Source organism: Ceratotherium simum, chromosome 5 (assembly GCF_057802395.1).
Source record: "Ceratotherium simum simum isolate JZ-2026a chromosome 5, ASM5780239v1, whole genome shotgun sequence".
Lineage (NCBI taxonomy): Eukaryota > Metazoa > Chordata > Mammalia > Perissodactyla > Rhinocerotidae > Ceratotherium > Ceratotherium simum.
In genome coordinates this window covers 46,343,506-46,364,127 of record NC_141904.1, presented here as the reverse complement: position 1 = coordinate 46,364,127, position 20,622 = coordinate 46,343,506, and the positions used below count along the sequence as shown (strand labels likewise).

The window sequence follows — 20,622 nt, the reverse complement described above, 5'->3', positions numbered from 1 at the left end:
TAACCTCTATCTTTGTATTTTTGAAGTTAATAAGTGCATAATTATTCATTATAATGCATAAAAGAATACTGAATTTAATCAAGTTTGGAGTTACTAACATTCACATGTTTTACTTTGATATTGGCTATTTTTAATTATAAGCATACACTTAACATGTAGCTAACATCTGGTAGGAATTGTAGCTATATGCCTTTACTGAATTTCCAGTTATTCAGTCCTGATTTAAGGTACTTCACTAAGTGCTAGAATTTACTTTTCCAATAACTTTTCTACTAGTTTCCAAATATCATAAAATTCATACCTCATGGCTGTTTTTCCTATAGGATAGGGAGTGGGAAGTATTTAAAATAGAAATGTGGCTGTTATAATATTAAGCATCACTTTTTGTTTGTGTTCACTGCATCCTGTTCTTGGCACCTGTACAGCCCAGCAGCAAGTCCCAAGAATGAGCCTACCTGCGTTAACACCAACGTGGGGTCCACAGAGTGGTGGGAGTGAGGACTTCCACTTGGAACAGGAACCAGTGGTCAGAGAGAGGAAAGATTGGTCAGGCACCTTCTAGTACATTGTGGCTTAGGAATTGGTGCCTGGAATCTGGTAGAATGGGCCTATGTCAACTATGTGCAGTTTTTAAAACTCTAAAGATGAATAAAATTCTCTCTCATAGAGGTTAATGTAACAAGGCAGGGCTCCATATGATAATAATATTGGCTTGGACAAAATCAAAGATCTAGGCATGTCACTAGTAATGCAGTTGGATCATAAATACCCCCCAAATTCAATAGTGAATAAAGAGGCTGCATATGTGTGGAGAATGGAAAGCTATGAGAAAACCAAACCCTCATCAGGATGATGGGGAGCCCAAATGCCTCATGCCACTGTAGTGCACAGTGGTAAATACGGAAGCCCTCAGAAAAGAACTGAGCTATAAAAGCTAATTTTAGTGGATTAAAAAAAAAATGGTAGGGGCCAGCCTGGTGGTGCAAGTGGTTAAGTGCATGTGCTCTGCTGCAGCAGCCCCGAGTTTGCCGGTTTGGATCCCGGGCTCACACCGATGCACTGCTTGTTAAGCCATGCTGTGGTGGCGTCCCATATAAAGTAGAGGAAGATGGGCACAGATGTTAGCCCAGGGCCAGTCTTCCTCAGAAAAAAAAAAAAAAAGAGGAGGATTGGCATTGGATGTTAGCTCAGGGCTGGTCTTCCTCACCAAAATAAATGAATGAATGAATGAATGAATACATAAATAAATAAATAAATAAATGGTAGACCTAAAATTATTTCCTAATTCTCCTTGCCTTAAGTGTGGGCTGGATTAAATGACTCATTTATCACAAATAGAATAGAGCAGAAATGACAGTGAGCAACTTTGGACACTAAGTTGTTAGATCATAATTCTCCATGGGTCTCTTGCATTTCTGGAAGTTTTGAGAGCTGAGACACTGACTACCCCTTGTTCTGGATTTCAAGGATGTTTATACAGTGAACAACCTTGAAAGACAAAGATAGTTTCTCCTTCTGGAGCAAAGGGAGTTCGCTTACACCCTTACGAGATGGAGATAGTGTTTCCAGGCAGCACAAAGGCAGGCATGCTTATTACCCATTATAAGAGATTTGGGTTCCCTAAGTTCAGGACTCTTCTCTTATAATAGAACCCACTGCATGTGCAGGTGTCCATGTGGGCCCATCTGTGAGACTTGGGAGCAAGAGGAAGAGATACAAATATGCAGTCATGGTGCTTGCTGTACCATAAGTAATAAAGCCCTCTGTCTCACACACAGGAGTCTTGTGTCTTATGCTATGATCCATGAAACTGTGGCAGGCTGACCTGTAGCCTGCAAATAGGGTAAAATCTCAAGAGTTTTCACAGTTCTTGATAAAGGTCATAAAAGGCACTATAGCTTCCTCCTTGCTTTTTCTCTCCTGGATGACTGACTCAGAGAAGTTAGCTGTCATGTCATGAAGACACTCAAGGAACCTATGGAAAGGCCAATATGGCGAGGAACTGAGGCTTCCTGCCAACAGGCATGTGAGTGAGCCATCTAGAAAACAGATCCTCCAGCCCCAGTCAAGCCATCAGGTAGGTGACTCCAGCTCCCCACCACATTCTGACTCCAACAATGTGAGAGACCTGAGCCAGAACCATTCTGCTAGGCTACTCCAAAATTCCTGACCCACAGAAACTAAAATAATATTTGCTGTTTTAAGCCACTAAGTTTTGGGATAATTTATACACAATAATAGATAGCTGATAGAATATTCAATCTGAGGATCTGCTTTGTAACACCAGTAAACTGAACCAAAATTTTTGTCAAGAAGCTTTAAAACAGGAGTACCATGAGACCTTATGTCACAAGTTGCCTGGATAAGGCTGACAAGAAAGTGGAGTAGTATAAGCCTACGTTCTGGGACTTTGAACAAAATTATTTGAAGGGATGCCACTCTGGTCTAACAGCTACATTATAATATTTATGCATTTATAACATTTTAAAATATAGAAACTAGGCTGATGGCTTTATTTTCAATAGGATTCTTGACTGAACCTAATAAACTATCACATATTTCCATTTTAGATTTGGTTCTTAGATCTTCTGTTGACCAAAAAGAAAAAAAAACTTTTAGGTAGCTATCTAAAAACTATCAGTACACAAAAAAGATGGATACCTAAAGAGGACCCATCTCTTTGAACATCTAACAGCATCTTCAAAGTTGTTCAAGTTTTTATTGAATGCTACTAACTTGTTTGGTTTTAAGTCTCCAATAGGTCAAATCCTTTCTCAATTTAAATGTTACCAAAATTTGTAAATACACACATACATGGGTTTATAAATATAAATACATAAGAACATATATATAAACATATATATATAAATATATAAAACATTTATGTCCTAGGGCAGGTGTAGGGTACCATAATCTCCTTTCAGGATGCAATTAGAAGTTATATCAACCTACCTTTTCAAAACTATCTGTAGCATCTGTGTAGAAGTTCCAGGACCCTGAATAGTACTAGCATTAGATACCAGGAAGATTTCAATAGCTAAAAGCATTTCAATCTCAGAGAAATAAGAAGGAATCAGTAGAAGTTTTCGGTATAAATTTCCCTCCAATGGTCGGTAGCAACCCAATGAAAGAGCACCTGAAAATCAAATAATAGATTGAACTTTACTGAAACCACAATAGGTGAAAACCTAGACTTCCAAAATATCCATAGGTGATAATTACTTACATTACAGAATAATTCCTCATATTAGAAGCAGATTTATTACAGAAATTACACAAATTCAATGGTAGTGAGCTTATCCTAGTACATTTGAAATTATTCTTTGTAAAATGCTTTTAAAACATTAAATATGAAGTGAGAAATATATATATCTATATATTTTTTGGGTGTGTGTGTGTGTGAGGAAGATCAGCCCTGAGCTAACATCCATGCTAATCCTCCTCTTTTTGCTGAGAAAGACTGGCTCCGAGCTAACGTCTATTGCCAATCCTCCTCCTTTTTTCCCCCTCAAAGCCCCAGTAGATAGTTGTATGTCATAGTTGCACATCCTTCTAGTTGCTGTATGTGGGACTCGGCCTCAGCATGGCCGGAGAAGTGGTGCGTCAGTGCACGCCCAGGATCCGAACCCGGGCTGCCAGTAGCGGAGTGCGCACACTTAACCGCTAAGACATGGGGCCGGCCCTGAAGTGAGAAATATATTTTAAAAATTCTCTGAGAAATGACTTTTGAGCCTCAGTGCGGCAACTGCCCATTTATTTCTAGCCGTAGTCAACACAACGTAATTTCAGAATAACTAAAAAACAGACTGGCTACTTGGGTTTTATTTTAATGGGATCTGGTCTAATAGCAACTAATATATTTATAATTATTGCCTATCTTGAATTATGAATCCAAAATGTAGGAAAAGAAAATAGTAATTATAATTTGAAGATTTTACTTTGTATCACATAGTTGTATATTTGAGTGCACTCATTTCTAGTTTGTGCAATAAATATTTACTGTTCCTACTATGGCATTGAGCTAAGCACTAGATATAAAAGTGAATAAAATACATTTCCATCTTGTAGGTGCTCAGTGTGTTGTGTAGCTGTACTCACCAACTCATGTTCTAAGATTTTTACTTTTCAAGAGAAGAGATTTAACTTTTAAACTGTTTAAATGCTCATTACAAGTGATAAATAGGGAAATCCCCTTAAGTCCTAGGCCATCCAAATTGTGTATAGGCAATATTATATTGCATATTATTTTACTGAAACCAATTTAAATCTATTTGTAAAATGTGTTTAAAATGTTTTGTTATGTTTCTTCAAGAAATCTTTCTAATGTGGATGATGATGGCTAATCTTTGAGGACCTACTATGAGCTAGGTACCTGTGCTAAACATATAGATTTTATCTAATTTTAACCTGGCGATTCACTACCTTTGAAATTAGGTACAACGACTCCCATATTATAGATGAGGGGCTTTGGGTAAGCACCCTGGCCTTCTGACTCCAGATTTCGGATTCCTAACCACTAGGTAGTCCCATCTCCCTAGGTCACTTCCAGGACTAACAACAAACTATCGACTCATTCACTTTCCTAGCTGTTGGTAGGTACAATTTATGTGCATTCCTGTTTTACTTTTCTGACCAGAAGAGGAAAACAAAAAATAACAAATTGAATAGAAATTTACTAACATTACTTTTTCTCCCTAAAATCAAACATGAAAAGAAAAATACTCCCATTTGGTTTAACAGGGGGAAAGTAATAGAAAGACACACTAATAATATCTTCCCTTTGTGACTTTTCAGCTCTGAGAGAAAAGCAGTATTTTTAGGACTAGGGAGAGCAAATTAGGAGCATCAGGAAGGCAACTTTACTGTCCCTGGACAATTTCCTTCTGATTAGTTTGGGAACAAAAGCAAAGCCATCAAGAAAGTGAAAGACAACTCACAGAATGGAAAAAGAAAATTGAAATTGATATATCTGACATGGGACTTGTATCCAGAGTGTATATGTATGTATACTATGTGTATATGTACATATGTGTGTGTATAGGTATGCACACACACACACTCTTGCAACTCAACAATAAAAAAAAATTTAAAATGTGCAAAGAAAAAAAGTGGGTAAAGGATTTTTTCCACTGAAGATATACAAATGACCAATAAACATATGAAAAGATGCTCAACATCATTAGGAGCAAGCAAATCAAAACTACAAAGAGATATCACTTTAAATTCACTAGGAAGGCTAAAATAAAAAACACAGTAACAAGTGTTGGCGAGGATGTGAAGGAATTAGATATCCCACACATGGCTGGTGGGAATATAAATATAAAATGGTACAGCTTCTTTGGAAAACAGATTGGCAGTTCCTCAAAATGCTAAACATAGATTTACCATATGAGCCAGCAATTCTGCTCCCCATAGAAAAGAAAATATACGTCCACACAAAAACTTATATGTCAATGTTTGCAGCAGTGTACTTCATAATAGCCAGAAAGTAGAAACAACTCAAATCAACTGATGGATGGATGAACAAATTCCATATAATGGAATACTATTCAGCAATAAAAAGGAATGAAGTACTGTTACATGCTACAACATGGATGAAGCTTGAAAACATTATGCTAAGTGTAAGAAGCCAGTCACAAAAAATTACATATTGAATGATTCCATTTATGTGACATGCCCAGAATTGGCAAATCCATAGAAACAGAGAGTAGATTAGTTGTTGCCTGGGCAGGAGACATCCAGGGAATGGGGAATTAATGCTAATATGTTTAGGGTTTCTTTTTCTGGAGGTGCTGAAGATGTTCTAAAATTTAGATTGTAGTGATGACTGTGCAACTCTGTGAATACAATGAAAACTAATGCACTGTACTTTAAATGGATGAATTTTACGGTATGTGAAATTACCTCGATAAAGCTGTAAAAAATATTTTTAAAAAAAGCAAAACAAAGGCACTGGCAGCACAGCCTAAACCAGTGCCTTGATGAAAAATTAGCTGTAAGCCCAGAATCGAGTACTATGGGATGTGATTATAAGGCATTTAAAGGCTTTTCTAGCAAGCATTAAGCTGTGTGTGAAGATAAATCTAAAGGGAGTTCCAATGATATTTTAAATGTCAACATTGTCAGGAAATGAGATATTCTGAAGACTGATCAGTGACTATAAATAACTCATTTCATTTCATAATTCAGGTACATTTAAAAAAAAAATAAAAATACTCTTTACCCTATAATTTCACTTGCAAAAGTCCCAGAAGTTTCACTGTGTATGAAATCAGGCATAGATGTATTTAGATAAAAGGGAAAGTGCTAATAATAAAGGTACTGAATTGTACCTCGGCATTAATTACTTTAACACATGGTTAAAAAAAATCTTTAAATTATTATGAGGGCTGGAAGAATTTGGGGGAATGGGGAGTGACTGCTAACGGGTATAGGTTTTCTTTTTGGTATGATGAAAATGTTCTAAATTGATTGTGGTGATGGTTGCACAACTCTGTAAATATACTAAAACCATTGAATTGTACATATTAAATAGGTGAACTGTGTGGTATTTGAATTATATATCAATAAGGCCGTTAATAAGAATTTTTAAAATAAATGATTAAGTTTAGTTGCTTTAATACAAAATTTTATTTCTAACTAAAAATAGAAAGATTCATAGAAATCTCATTTAAATGTTTCCAAGTTTGTAGTTTCTCCCTGTGGCATACAAAAACCTTCTGATGGCATTTTCCTCAAATTGCACAATTCTTTGAAAAACAACCCCATTAAAATCAATTCTAAACACTAAAATCGAGACGTTATAGCAAATAGTACATATATACTTTGTGTGTGTGATTTATAGCAGGGAAATAGTATAAAGAGTTGAAACACAACCACAAAATCAAAATGAGGTGTTATGAACAATTCCACCTTTCCTCTAAATTTCTGATCCTTTTTTTAAAAATTTTGCTTTCAAAACTTCTTTTGATTGTAACCTGCAATAAGAAATAATTTTACATAATGTCCCAGTAAACATATATGTATATATGTAACTGAAATGAAAATTTTATCAAATCATACTTAACATTACTATCTGAATGCACGCTAATATTTTCTTTCTCATTTGATTGGGAAAAAAAAGTTTCCACCTGCTAAACTGATCATAGCTGGTAATGTGAAAACTCTCACTTCCAAGTTAAGAGAGGTTTTTGTGTTGGTAGGGGTGGCTGGAATGTTTGACTCATCTGGCACAGTGGTGACACATAGTAGGCACTCAAATGTTTGTTATATACATGACAATGGTAGAAATGGAAATTTAAGACAAATTACTGCAGGAAGGCAGAAAAGAATTGTTTTCTAGATGTAGATTCTATACGGAATTACTTTCTAATTAAAAAAACTGTGAGGTGGTTGGGACTAGAAAAATTATTAATTTTCCAGGCTTCCTTGTTAGAAACAGCTGTAAATAGATTAACAAAGTTCTATTACTAGGAGCCATGTGAAAACTGTTATGTATCATGTTCATTGTGATGGCAGCCTCTGTACTTCCTATGTGGCCTGCTATAAAATATTCTAAGTTATAAAGATCAGGGATATAGTGGGGATAAATAAAATATGTAAATATTCCTTAAACTTTCATTCTACCCAATTGTTTTACTCCTATATATTTAAGATATGCCAAACTGGTTCCAATTCTGTTTTTATTTCTTTTGTGCATCCTCCAGTGGACATGCTTATGTGCAAAGAAATAAAGATATAGTAATTAGAAACGAGAAATAAGGTTTCAAAAGAGAGCACAAATCTGTTTAGACCACTGTCTTTGAATGTGTTATCAACTGCTCTTTCTACATATTTAAATGCTTAGTTGTAAATATTACACAAGAATTCAGGGTTAGAAAATCAAAGTCAAAACTATATATTAAATTAAAAATTTTTAAATGTAACTTACTTTTGTAGTGGGCTCTGGCTTTGAGCCATAAACAACTCCTTCCTAAAGAAGTAATTAATCTTCTAAGAAAAGAAAAATCAATAGGGATGCTCTTTGAAATCATAAATTCTGCTACGGAGGATGACATACCAAGACTGTTGCTTTCTATACAGGCATCTAGAAGTTTATTAAAAAGAAGGCTATACTGTGAGACCGCCACAGTTTCTGAAAAGAAAAAATAATTTATATAATGAAATTTATCTATCTTAGTCTCTCAAACTTCTCTCTCTTACTACTTTCCTTTTCCCTCTGCTCCCCTTGGCACTTTCCTACCCACTATAGGAGTCACAGTCACTAAAATGCAATCATCTTACATATTCTCTAAGGAACAAACAAAAAAGCATTCAACAAAAGCAGAACAGTTGATTTACTTTGTAATGAAGAATATGAAAGGAAGCTTGACAATGATTTCAGAGGCTGCATTAACACATCTGTCTATGATCCCCACAGGTGACTGCATGTCAGTGTCTCACATGAATGACTGCATGGTTCTGTTTGCATTCTAGCTACAGTTCGGACCTCAGACTTATATTTCCCATGACCCAAAATAAATCATCCCCTCATAAATATTCAGTCTCAAATTTAAAAAAATCCTTTATTGGGTATTTCTATTCTTCACTTAGAAGAAAGTGAAGTCACCTTGGAGATTCCCAAGTATTTTATTTCCTATATTCAGTCAGTTTGATGTAGGACCTAGACCCTAGGCCTTTATCACTTTAGGATCTTTTAGTGGTCCAGGCCTTATCAGGAAATCGATCTCCTTACCTTTAGTCTCTTCCGTAAACACTACCTCCAGAGGAACTTTCCTAAAACACCAGGATAGATAAAGCACTAAGGGGAAGCCCTAAGATTAACGTTTTCATTAAATGTTAACCCATCCCTCTGAACTCACCACTCAGCTCATTTCTGACCTAAAGCTTTTGTTCATGTTTCCCTAACATAGACTCCCTCTTCCTGTCCATATATGACTTGAGCTTTAGCATTTAGAGCACTCCCTACCATTTTCCATATTAGTATTCTCCTTCTTTGAACTTGTCATCTGCTTAATTTCCTCCGTTTATTCCATGTTTACCTATGTTCCAAGGTAATGGAAACTACGTTCTATATTTGTTAATTGATAAAAGAAAAAGTATTCTTCATTAGTCCAATGCAATGACTTCTTTTAAGATATGAAGCTTGCTGGGGCACTTAACATATTGTTTGCTGATGACTTGATAGAGGTAGGGAAAGGGGAATGATGAAAATGCTTCTGTTAGGAACTGCTGACAAACAACCTAAAAGACAAGCATCTCTGATTTTCTTTTAAACCATCAGGAAAGCATATTCAATTTGCAGAGAACACCTTTTACAGAAAATAACTTCATTACAAATATATGCTGAATACAAAACTCAACCAAAACAGGTAGAGAACTGTGTCTTACTAACAGTTAAACACCAGATGGGCAACAGATAATTAAGCTAGACTTTTAAAAAACATACCTTGAGAATTTTGAAAACCTGGTAGATTTTGCAAAACTTCAAATGTCTGTCTGTAAAGGCTCTTGGCTAAGATTTCATGTGCAATTGTACAGAGCAGATTATGTCGATTGAGTACATCCAGTCTATCACAAGGCCACAGTGGTGTATTGATTATCCATTCTGACTCTTCCAAAAAAAAAAAAGTACTAATACTTTATTTACACTACAAAAATTACACTTAACAGTATAATCACAACTAATGTTTTGAAATATCTTTTGGAAAGTGGCAAAACTTAGATATGTGTACTCAGAAAAGATAACCATGGCTCAATTTATCAGAAACAACTTGTATAGTGATGATCATCATCCTAAGAAGATGCAAACTAATGACCACTTTGTTATACTTATTTTTTAAATTAATTCTTCATTTTTCTATGTGTATTAATCAGTCATTGATTCTGAAGTTAATGTTTCTCTTTATATGACAAAAATGTTCAATTATCATGAGTATTTGTTATAAGGTAAAATATTTGTGTGGACAAGTTCAACAATTTTATAATAAAGAATACATAATTAGTTTTGGTATTCTTGGGGAGCAGCTTTTCCCTCCAATTACTATTTTAAAAACAATTTTTATTATAAAATATTTGATATGTACCAAAGAATATCTAACATATGTAGGTTATAAAAGCATAATAAAGTGAACTCTTATGTACCCATGACACAGCTTAAAAAAAAGAGAATATTACCTATAATGCTGAAGTTCCTTAATTTTTGCCCTGATTTTCACATTGAGAAAAACAATAGGAGACTGTAGTACAGAACACTGAGGTGATAAAATGTTAGAAATGTCAACATTTTATCATTTATCTAAGGCCCTCAATCATCATACACATAATGAGACACATAATGAAACACTGCTATAGAACACTCAAATCATCTCCATGTTCTTTTTCAAGTGGATTAAGTGCAGAAGTCATGTAATCTTTTTCTTTTGTGGCCTTCCCAGCACAGTGAATACAAAAAGTCTTAAAGAAAAGATTTGATAATTCAAGTACACAGTCCTAAAATAAAGCCTTAAAGTATCTAGTACATAACTTTAAAACAAGAGCTTGTTGTTAAATTACTAGAGCCCGATTGATTGACTGAATTGATTTATATTAGGTGGTAGGCAATGTTTTACAAATATTAGTGCTTTATGAATATTTAGACAGATACCCTCATTAATTTACTCCTAAATTGCTTAAATTTTACTATATAGAGAAATTTAAATGAACTTAAGGTCTTGAGAGACTGCATGAATCATCTGTTAAACATACTTCCCATAAAAAGTAAATGAACATTCCTTATAAAGTGAATTTTATTTTGATCAAATAAGTTCTATTTTTTTGTTAATCATATATCTGGTGGATATACCACACACATAAAAAGTAGACTATGTAGGCTTTTCTCATAAAAATTGCATTGTTCTTTAGTACTCATTCTTTATTGTTAAGGTAGAACAATGGTTGCATTTTTTGAAAGAATATATCCTATTTTAGGAGATTCGTTTTGAAATCTTACCAAATTGTGTAGATATATTAAAAAATCTGAATAAGTTGGTTATTTTATGTACCAAAGTTAACTGAAATTAATAATTGGAAAGTCATTTGGAAATTAATAGCTTTTAACTAATCCAACCAGTTCACAATTCTATCAACATAAATACTTTTATGGAAATTTTATAAGAACTCTTATGAGAATTAAATTCTCAAGAATAAAAACCAGTTTACTAGTGTCCCTAATACTAGAGTTTTATGGCAATAAAAGTTCTTCTTGCATTAATCCTCCTATTTTTCTCTGTTCACAGTTGGGGAATATTTTCCATTTGTCTAGAAATCTCAGAGTAAAAAGGCAAGCAAATTTTCTGTAACAGCCATTCTTTATCCACTTACCTTCCAACATATGCATATTCAGTCATTACTCATGCACGATTTTGAATGTAGGCACTGAGAATATAAAGACTATTAAGACAGTGTGCAGTGAATGAATTTCCAGGCTAGTCAGTGAGACCAGCAAATAACTATCATTTACCATAGTGAATAGTGTGATGGGGGAATATCTCAAGATATCTGTTCTCCCTGTAATGTATACATTTAATATAATCTCAATCAAATTTCCCACAGAACTGTATTAAAACCTGACTTAATAATTCTGAAATTCATCCAAAAAAATAAACACTTGAGAATAGCACAAAATAGTTTGGAAAAGAAGAGGAGAAAGGGTGGTTTTGCCTAAATAGATAGATATTATCACATATTCTAAAGCTACATTAACTAAAATGGTATTGGTGCTGGCACAGAATCAGAGATCCCTGGGAGAGAAGACAAGTACAGAAACAGACCCAAGCAGATACAAGATTCTGATATATGATAAAAGTGGCATTTAAAATAAGTGAGTAAAGGATGAGTTGGGACAACATTTGGGGGAAATAAAGTCAGGTTCCCACCTCATATCAAAATTTAAAACTAACAATGAATCCAAAAATTTGAAGAACAAATGGGTGAATATGTAATTTTGAGATAGCTAAGGACTGCCTAAAGCATGAAAAAACCAAAAATTATTAAAGATTTAAAAAATAGTTTATGTTAAATAGAAAAAAATGTCAGTTGAGCAAAAGAAGAAAATGAACAAAAATGCAAAAAAATCATAAGGTTAAAGGAAAATTAAAAGCTAAGAAAAAATTTGCAAATATCCAACAGATCAAGAACTAATATCTTTAATATAAAACTATTATAAAATAAAGGGGCATAATTTACAGTGTGATATTTCCTAATTGTGATACTTACATCATTGATGGTACCTGAACTGATTTTAGATGTTACATTATAATTTTAGTAATTAATTTGTGTATTATAAAAATATAAAGATCACATTAAATATAAAAATAACATTAAACCTGTGATTTCATAGATATTATTGCTTAGGATGAGGCCCAGTTGGTTGATTTCCTTTTAAAATAATGTTTTATTTTTTTTAAAACATAAACGATCACTATAAAAAACACAAGCAGAATAGAAAAGTACAAAGAAGAAATTAACAAAAATCTAATATCCCATCACTGAAAATGACCAGTGCTCATATTTGGTGAAAATTATTTGGAAAAGAGGTGTTAATGACCTAAATAGTGGCTATGCCCAGGTAAGTAAATATAAGTGCAACTGTGGTATTGAAACAGAGGCTGAAGATGACCTGGCCTAACACAACACTGTGCTGAGGAGAGCCATCCACTGATTGAAAATGAATGCAGTTTTTCTTAAATATTAAAATTGCTTATGCTTATATTAGTACTATAGTGTCAGTCACTGGGCCAGGTGTTTCAGCTAACCTTTATGTTAAATTTTCTAGTATAAAAAAGTTAACACTTTTCTAAAAAAAGAAACAAAACAAAACACACACACACATACATGCTTTCAAAAACTCCAGCCTGTGACAACATGGATGGACCTTGTGAGCATTATGCTAAGTGAAATAAGTCAGACAGAGAAAGACAAATACTGTATGATCTCATTTGTATATGGAATCTAAAAAAAACCAAACTCATAGAAAAAGAGATCAGAAAAAGAGATCAGATTTTTGGTTACCAGAGGTGGGATGTGAGGGTGGGGGAATTGGATGGGGGTCATCAAAAGGTACAAACTTCCAGTTATAAGATAAATAAGTATTGGGGATATAACGTACAGCATGGTGACTATAGTTAACACTGCTGTATGGTATATTTGAAATTTATTAAGAGAGTGGATCCTAAGAGTTCTCATCACAAGGGAAAATCACTTTTTTTTTCCTTTTTTTTTTGTATTTATATAAGATGATGGATGTTAACTAAACTTACTGTGGTAATCATTTTACAACATATGTTAGTCAAGTCATTATGCTGTACACCTTAAACTTATACAGTGCTATATGTCAATTATATCCTAAAACTAGAAAAAAAATCTTAAAAAACCCAAAAACCCTCCAGTCATTTCCTCCCTTGCAAGGTGTCAAGATAGTTAAATGGAGAAAATCCATAATAAAAATGGTAATGCTTATAGCAGTGGTTAACAAACTGGGGGAGTGACTTGAGGAAGTGTGGTTTAGGGACACAGGTGAGGTGTGAGAAGTCACTGCCATGGGGCAGTGGTCTTCAAAGTGAGGTCCCCAGAACAGCAGCATTATCAGCAACATCTGAGAACTTGTGAGAAATGCAGACTCTCAGGACCCATCCCAGACTTAATAAATCAGAAAATCTGGGGGTGGGCCAAGACAAGCCTTCCAGAGTATCCTGACGGTCAAGTTTGAGAACCACTGTCATAGATTTACGAAAACAAGATCAGAATCACTGTTTTGCTCAGGTGGTTGACCAGCTTAGACCTGGATCTGTTTGTCTGGTTTGTGCTTCTGCTCTAGTTGCAATTTTATCAAGTCTACTTAAGGGAAAGACTAGGGAAATAACAGTACTGGTGTAGGGCTTAAAAATAGGGAATTTGCAATCAGACAGACCTGGAATGAAATTCTTGTTCCAAACTTATTTGTTGTGTGATCTTCTCTGAACCTCAGTGTCCTCATCTTGGGATATCATCACCTACCTCATGGGGTTGGTGTTGATTAAATGAGATGACACAACTAACACACTTAGCACAATGGTTGGTATACAGCGAATACTCACATTATTGTTAAACAATAATGAAGAGAAATATTAAAATTCGAAAACAGACGAAGAACATGAACTGGTAATTCACATAAGAATGAGTACAAATGGAAAAAAAATAAAAATAGTTAAATTTTCTAATAAGCAATTAAATGCAAAGTAATGCAGTGAATATCACTTTTGCCCTATCAAACTAGCAAAGAGATAAGAAAAATAATAATATTAAACATTGGGAGGGTGTTTCATAACATGCATCTTCACACACTAGTAAGAAGACTATAATTAGTACAACCTTTCTAAAGGTGTAGAGTACTTTTGTATTCTACTTACAGATATAAGACCTGGAATGGAATGTATTAAATAGCCAGATTAGGGTTTGCATAAACTGAATGCAAACTGAATGCAGACTGGAATGCACCAGTCTGTCTGATAACTAAAAACCATGATATTGTTCACTAACACTTGGACTGTTTATATGCACCTGTGACACTTAAAAGGACAATGTCTGTATAGAAGATATACCTGTGTAATAGTTCTCTAGGATTTTCTCACAAAAACTCTTATAGACATTTGAAAACAAGCTGGTTCAAGAAAAGTGGATTCGTGGATATATCTATGTATCTGTATTTAAATATAGATTATATTTATAGATATTTATTTATTCATAAGATGGAAAACTATGCAACCCACTAAGTAATGCTGTATAAGAATATTCCTTTTCCTAGAAAGATGTCTACAGAAAGACTGTTCACTGAAAAAAATGCAAGGTACAAAAAGACACTGTATAGTAACATTAAGGAGGATAATAGTGATTTCTGGGTGACTGAATAAGGAATTCTTATCATCAGTTTTGCTTATCCACCTTTTCCTATTTCTCTATAATGAATATGTATTCCTTATATTAAGGCAATAAAAGTTATTTTAAGTTCAAGGGCAGTTTCTCAATAAATGGCATAATTTTTTACAAAATTTATATTCTAGAGTGTTAAGACACTTATTTTTCAGCCTCCAAACCATGATCATGGTTTAAGGCTTTTTTTATGCTGGTAAGGGGAGAAGGCAGGGTAGGAATTTGTTGCTCATTTGCCAGGATACAAGTTACTAGTGCTGAGAAAGAGTTTTAAATGTCAAAGTGAAAAGCCAAAACAATAGATTTCTTCTCACTATAAAGTCTGCCACCCACTAAACCAAAAATGTGTAAAATATTCTGCATTTCTCAGACATGAATAATGTATGTAACCCTTTCTTTAAAAAGTTTAGTAGGTAATAAATGCACATTTTTCTAAAAGGGAAAAAATATAGAAAAAACATATGTAAAAAGTTAATCTGCCTCTCATCCCTATACTCCAAGCACTCAATTCCTTTTCCCAGAAGCAACCACTATTACTAGTTTCTTGTGCATCCTTCTACAAATATTTTAAGGGTATATAAGCAAATATGTATATATCCATTTTATTTTTTTTTTACACAAATGGTAGCATACTGTATACTGTTCTACACATTCCTTTTTTCACTTGGCAATAGATCCTGGAGATCATTCCAAATGAGTTTCTGTAGATCTGCCTCATTCTACTCCATCATATGGCTATCACACAGTTTAATTAACTGGTACTCCCTTAATGGACACTTAAGTTCTCTGGAATCCTTCGTTATCATTGTTGATGGTAAAAAAAAAAAAGATTCCAGATAACTTACAGCACATACCCTTGTATATAGATATAAATGTGTTCATAGGAGAAATTCCTAGAAATGGAGTTAAAAGATGAAAGGAAAATGCGTTATTAAATTTTGAAAGATATTTTGCCAAAAAGCCCCTACAGATAATGTACATGAATGCCTGTTTCTCTCTACCCTCATGCAAAGCATATTATACTTATTACAAGTGAGATTGAGCCATTTGTATTTCCTTTCTTGAGAATAGCGTGTTCACTGCAGAACCCTTTTAGTGAACAAAAAAATTCTGGGGAGAACTTAGCATACTTCTGTGAGCCCCCCCTTTTTTTTTTTTTTTTTGTTTTTGGTGAGGCAGATTGTCCCTGAGCTAACATCTGTGCCAATCTTCCTCTATTTTGTATGTGGGACGCTGCCACAGCATGGCTTGATGAGCGGTGTATAAGTTCGTGCCTGGGATCCGAACCCACGAACCCTCAGCTGCCAAAGCACAGCACGTGAACTTAACCACTATGCCACTGGACCAGCTCCAGAGCCGTTCTTTGGAAGAAATAAAATTTATAAAAATGAATTTCAATTGAAACTGTCACTGCAAAAGAGAATTTGTGTTTATAACTTATAGAATTTTTAAAGATAATGTCAAAATTGTAAAAATTTTAAATCTCCGTAGACCACTCCACGTCTCTCCCACAAACTCTCCCCCAATCTCTAGTTTAAGAAAGACTAGTTTTGCCAGAAACTTTTAGCCAGAAGTTTCCTGTCACAAGATGACCCAAGCACATTTTTATCAACTATTTTAACCTTTCCATTTCTTGCTAACAGAGCTGTGAGCTCTGGCTTGCATTTCATTAATTTCTATTTTTGTTCTTGGTTATTCTTCCCCACTTAGCAAACCTCATTGGCTATGTTTGTTAAGTTGAAGAAGAATCTTTTCCACTCACAACTTCTGTATTCCATAAACTCTCTGCACTGCACAAATATGAGGTATTTTATATATATATATGAATATGTATGTGTATCAGTATGTGTTTGTGTGTTAGTGTAAAGGTTATCTACTTGCTTTACTTGTGCATATATTCCATCTTTCCACCTAAACTCTGAGACTCTTGAGGTTTCTTCATTCTTACCCCATCTTATCAAATAAAATCTGCCTCATGGTCCAAGTAGTCAGAGCCACCACTAGACACCATGCTGTGCTACTACTGTGCTCCCTAAACTTTTATTTACCTCATATCAAACTAACCTCAACTGCTTCTGCTGGCTTAATTTCATTGTAATTTCTGCTAGATGGATTGGCTTACTAGGGAAAGTAAGCTTTACTTGTCTTGGTTTGAAGTCGTATTTGCCTGTATATGCAAAGACTGAGTTTATGCAATCAGGATTTCCCTGTCTCAGAGAGCAGCTGAAGCCTGGGCTCTGAAGCTGGGCTGTCTGGGTTTGAAGCTGGCTTCTACTCAGTACTAGCTATTTCTTTTTTTTTTTTTTTTAAAGATTTTATTTATTTTATTTTTTCCCCCCAAAGCCCCAGTGGATAGTTGTATGTCGTAGCTGCACATCCTTCTAGTTGCTGTATGCGGGACTCGGCCTCAGGATGAACGGAGAAGTGGTGCCTCGATGCGCACCCGGGATCCGAACCCGGGCCACCAGCATCGCAGCGCGCGCACTTAACCACCAAGCCACAGGGCCGGCCCTCGTACTAGCTATTTCATTTTGGGCAAGTTGCTTAATGTCTCTGACAACATTTTTTATCTATAAAATGAAGATTGTAATAATTCTAAACTCATAGTGTTTCTATGAAGATTAATTGAGATAATCCAGGTAAAGGAATTAGTGTGTTGCCTAGGCCAAAATAAGAACTAGCTTTTCAATAAAGCTTCATACAATTTCTTCTTTAAAGCTAGGTTAACTTTCTCCTTTCATTTTATACAACAACCACCTTTCCTACCCACATGATCACTAGGGTTTAGAACAAATTATCACCCACAATTCAATATCAACTTAAGGTAACTACATGGACAAGAATTTATAACAACAAATTATTTTATGGTTGCATATACCAGAACTTACCCCTTAATACCCAAATGGCACCATCTAGGCTTCCACTTTTTAGAAAAATTTCTGCTGCAGTATTCACAATTTGACATCTTGGTGCTAACTTCTCAGGCCCTGTAAGGCCTTTTAAACTTGTAAAATGTATTTTTAATTCATACAGTTTATCTAAGACCTTCCTTCCCTAGAGTAAAAATAAAGAACACTAATTGAGTATCAATTATTTAGAGTATTATAGAGATACAAAGTCAGTGATAATTATGTAGAAGCCAATTATCCAATTTGAATCATCATTCTAGACTGATGGTTCTCAAACTGCTCCAAGACTCTCTCCTTAAGCCCTTTCCTGCTCAGCTACAAAGATGGAAGGGGAAGTGGAGCAAGAAGGGCTTTGCCTCATATTAGCCACCCCCCACTACCGGGCCCCTTTCAGCAGTTCTCCTTTGATACACTGAGCTTCCCCTAAAGATGTCATTTGGCAAAAGGATTTTATGCCTTAATGTGGAAAAATACTGATTATAAATTTTTGCACTTCTTTTGTTGATCACCCTGAGATCCAGGAGGAAGAGACAAGTGAAACTGAAGATAATTTGTTATCAAATTTAGATAAAGAATGATAGTGGGGAAAAAAGAATAAATTGTTGGCTGAAAATTGTTTCTTTGATTCAATAGACTAATTATTTCACATAATCTACATAGAGATTGTCTCTAGTCTGGACATCAGAAATTGGACATTTATTATTATTTCATATCAGGGGTCAGCAAACTTCTTGTATGAACAGCCAGATAGGTAATGCTTTAGGCTTTGCAGGTCACATTTGGTTAGTTGCACATTCTTTTTGTTGTTTTTTTTTTTCCTGAGGAAGATCAACCCTGAGCTAACATCTGTTGCCAATCCTCTTCTTTTTTGCTGAGGAAGATTGGCCCTGGGCTAACATCTGTGCCCATCTTCCTCTACTTTATATGGGACGCCACCACAGCATGGCTTGATAAGCAGTGTGCAGGTCCGCGCCCAGGATCCGAACCTGCGAACCCCAGGCTGCCGAAGTGGAGGGTGCGAACTTAACCACTATGCCACTGGGCCGGCCCCTGGTGGTTGATTTTAATTTCTAACTCTTAAAAATGCAAAAAACATTCTTAGCTCTTGAGAAGTACAAAAACAGGCTGTGGGCCAGATTTGGCCCTTAGTTTGCAGACCCTTGTTTTATACTATATTCTGTACTATTTTGAGTCAGGTGCATACTATGATGTCAAGATACTTTCAATTTGACTGCATAAATGAGTGCATTTTTCAAGGGATAGCTTTAGTTTAATTTCAGTGGTTTTACTTTTGTGTTTCAAAAGGGAATAGGTATCATTAAAAAAATTCATACTAAGTAAGATAATAAATAAAATATTTGTCCTAAATAAGGTAGTGAAAATTTTAAATTAACATACAGGCACAAATTCACCAACCTCTTAAGAAATAATAACCAAATAAAATTAAGACAGACTCTAAAATTTCAGCAAAATCAGTCTGAGTTTTCAAAAGGGGTCATCTTGTTAGGCAGTCCTCAATTTCTCAAGCATTAAATATCCAAGAAATTAATGCTATGACCAACATTCACCTAGCTTGTGAGACCAGGGGCAAGGTACATTTTGCCCATCCCAGGCCTACCACACAGTAAGTGCTAAACCTCCTGGAGACCTTGGAGACTGGAGACCTTCTGTACAATGATTCTGTTGTTGTTTTAATTAAAAAAAAAATCATGAATTTTGCATGTTTATGAGTGACCATGTACTTAAATGTTATTGAACACATTCAATTATGAAATAACCTCTTTACAAAAAGAAGGAAGTCATAAAAGATACATTTTAATAGTTGATTCAATAGTGACCTTACTCTCAACTGTTCCAATCTCTGTATTATTCCATCCCTCAGCACTTCCTCCCTATTTTGGATTTTCCTATCCTGTACTTTAACCTTACTGAATCTATAACTCCACCCGCCACCTCAGGGAAATCTAAAGAATGGCAGTACAATATGGTCTAGAATCACTAAACCACTTCTATGGTGAGCTAAACCTCAAAGGTAGACATCAAGATATATGGTATATAGTGTTCCAGAGCATTCTAAGAGGTGATTTTTAAGGAGTTCTGATAATTGTGAATATCCTGGGTTCATCTTAAAAAAGGTATCTTGAACTCTTCCAAAATTACAATGCTACCAATACTCAGGAGCTGGCAAAATAAATTCTGAATTGACAGTTGCTTCAAGTAAATATGACATTTAGCACAGCTTCCTAAGTGTTCCCTATACTGAGATTCTTCATAGTAGTCAGTCTCATGCCACCTCCTTTCCACATTTGCCTAATATACCACCTAATAATTCACTTAATACTCTGGGACTCATTTTGCCACATGTAATGATTATTAGCAAATTCCTAATTTGAAAGGTTAACCCATACTCTGTTCAAAATTTTAAAACTAACACTCTCTATACGAAGCCAAAACAAAAATTTAAACAAGTACCTTGGACCACTGCAACAGCTTGTGATAGAAGTACATAGCACTGATTCCAATTCTTCCCAGCAAAGTTTTATCTACTTCACTATTTTGTGGATCTTTGCTAACTGAAACACAAAGTAGGCATATAGAAGAAAGTGAAATAGTCACTTAAAATGATGGAAAAGGAAAATTAATATGGAATTATTGATACTACCACAAAGACCAGGTGTTGGCAAACTACAGCCCACTGGCCAAATCTGGCCTGTGGCCTGTTTCTGTATAGCCTGTAAGCTAAGAATAGTTTTTCTATTTATTTATT

The 20,622-nt window shown here is 34.8% G+C and overlaps 1 protein-coding gene across 4 annotated transcripts in view; it reads right to left on the bottom strand.

Moving 5' to 3' along the window:
• TOPAZ1 (testis and ovary specific TOPAZ 1) overlaps positions 1-20,622 on the bottom strand; it is a 77,991-nt gene that overhangs the window by 681 nt on the left and 56,688 nt on the right. The window contains exons 15-19 of one of the 4 annotated variants that reach the window (XM_004419583.3): positions 20,328-20,428; positions 17,835-18,000; positions 9,449-9,613; positions 7,931-8,134; positions 2,953-3,136 (exon numbers count right to left, since the gene is read on the bottom strand). In XM_004419583.3, coding sequence (XP_004419640.2) covers positions 2,953-3,136; positions 7,931-8,134; positions 9,449-9,613; positions 17,835-18,000; positions 20,328-20,428 — 820 coding nt within the window. The remainder of the gene's footprint in view (positions 1-2,952; positions 3,137-7,930; positions 8,135-9,448; positions 9,614-17,834; positions 18,001-20,327; positions 20,429-20,622) is intronic. The other 3 variants (XM_087430813.1, XM_087430814.1, XM_087430815.1) reach the window with 3 other exon arrangements.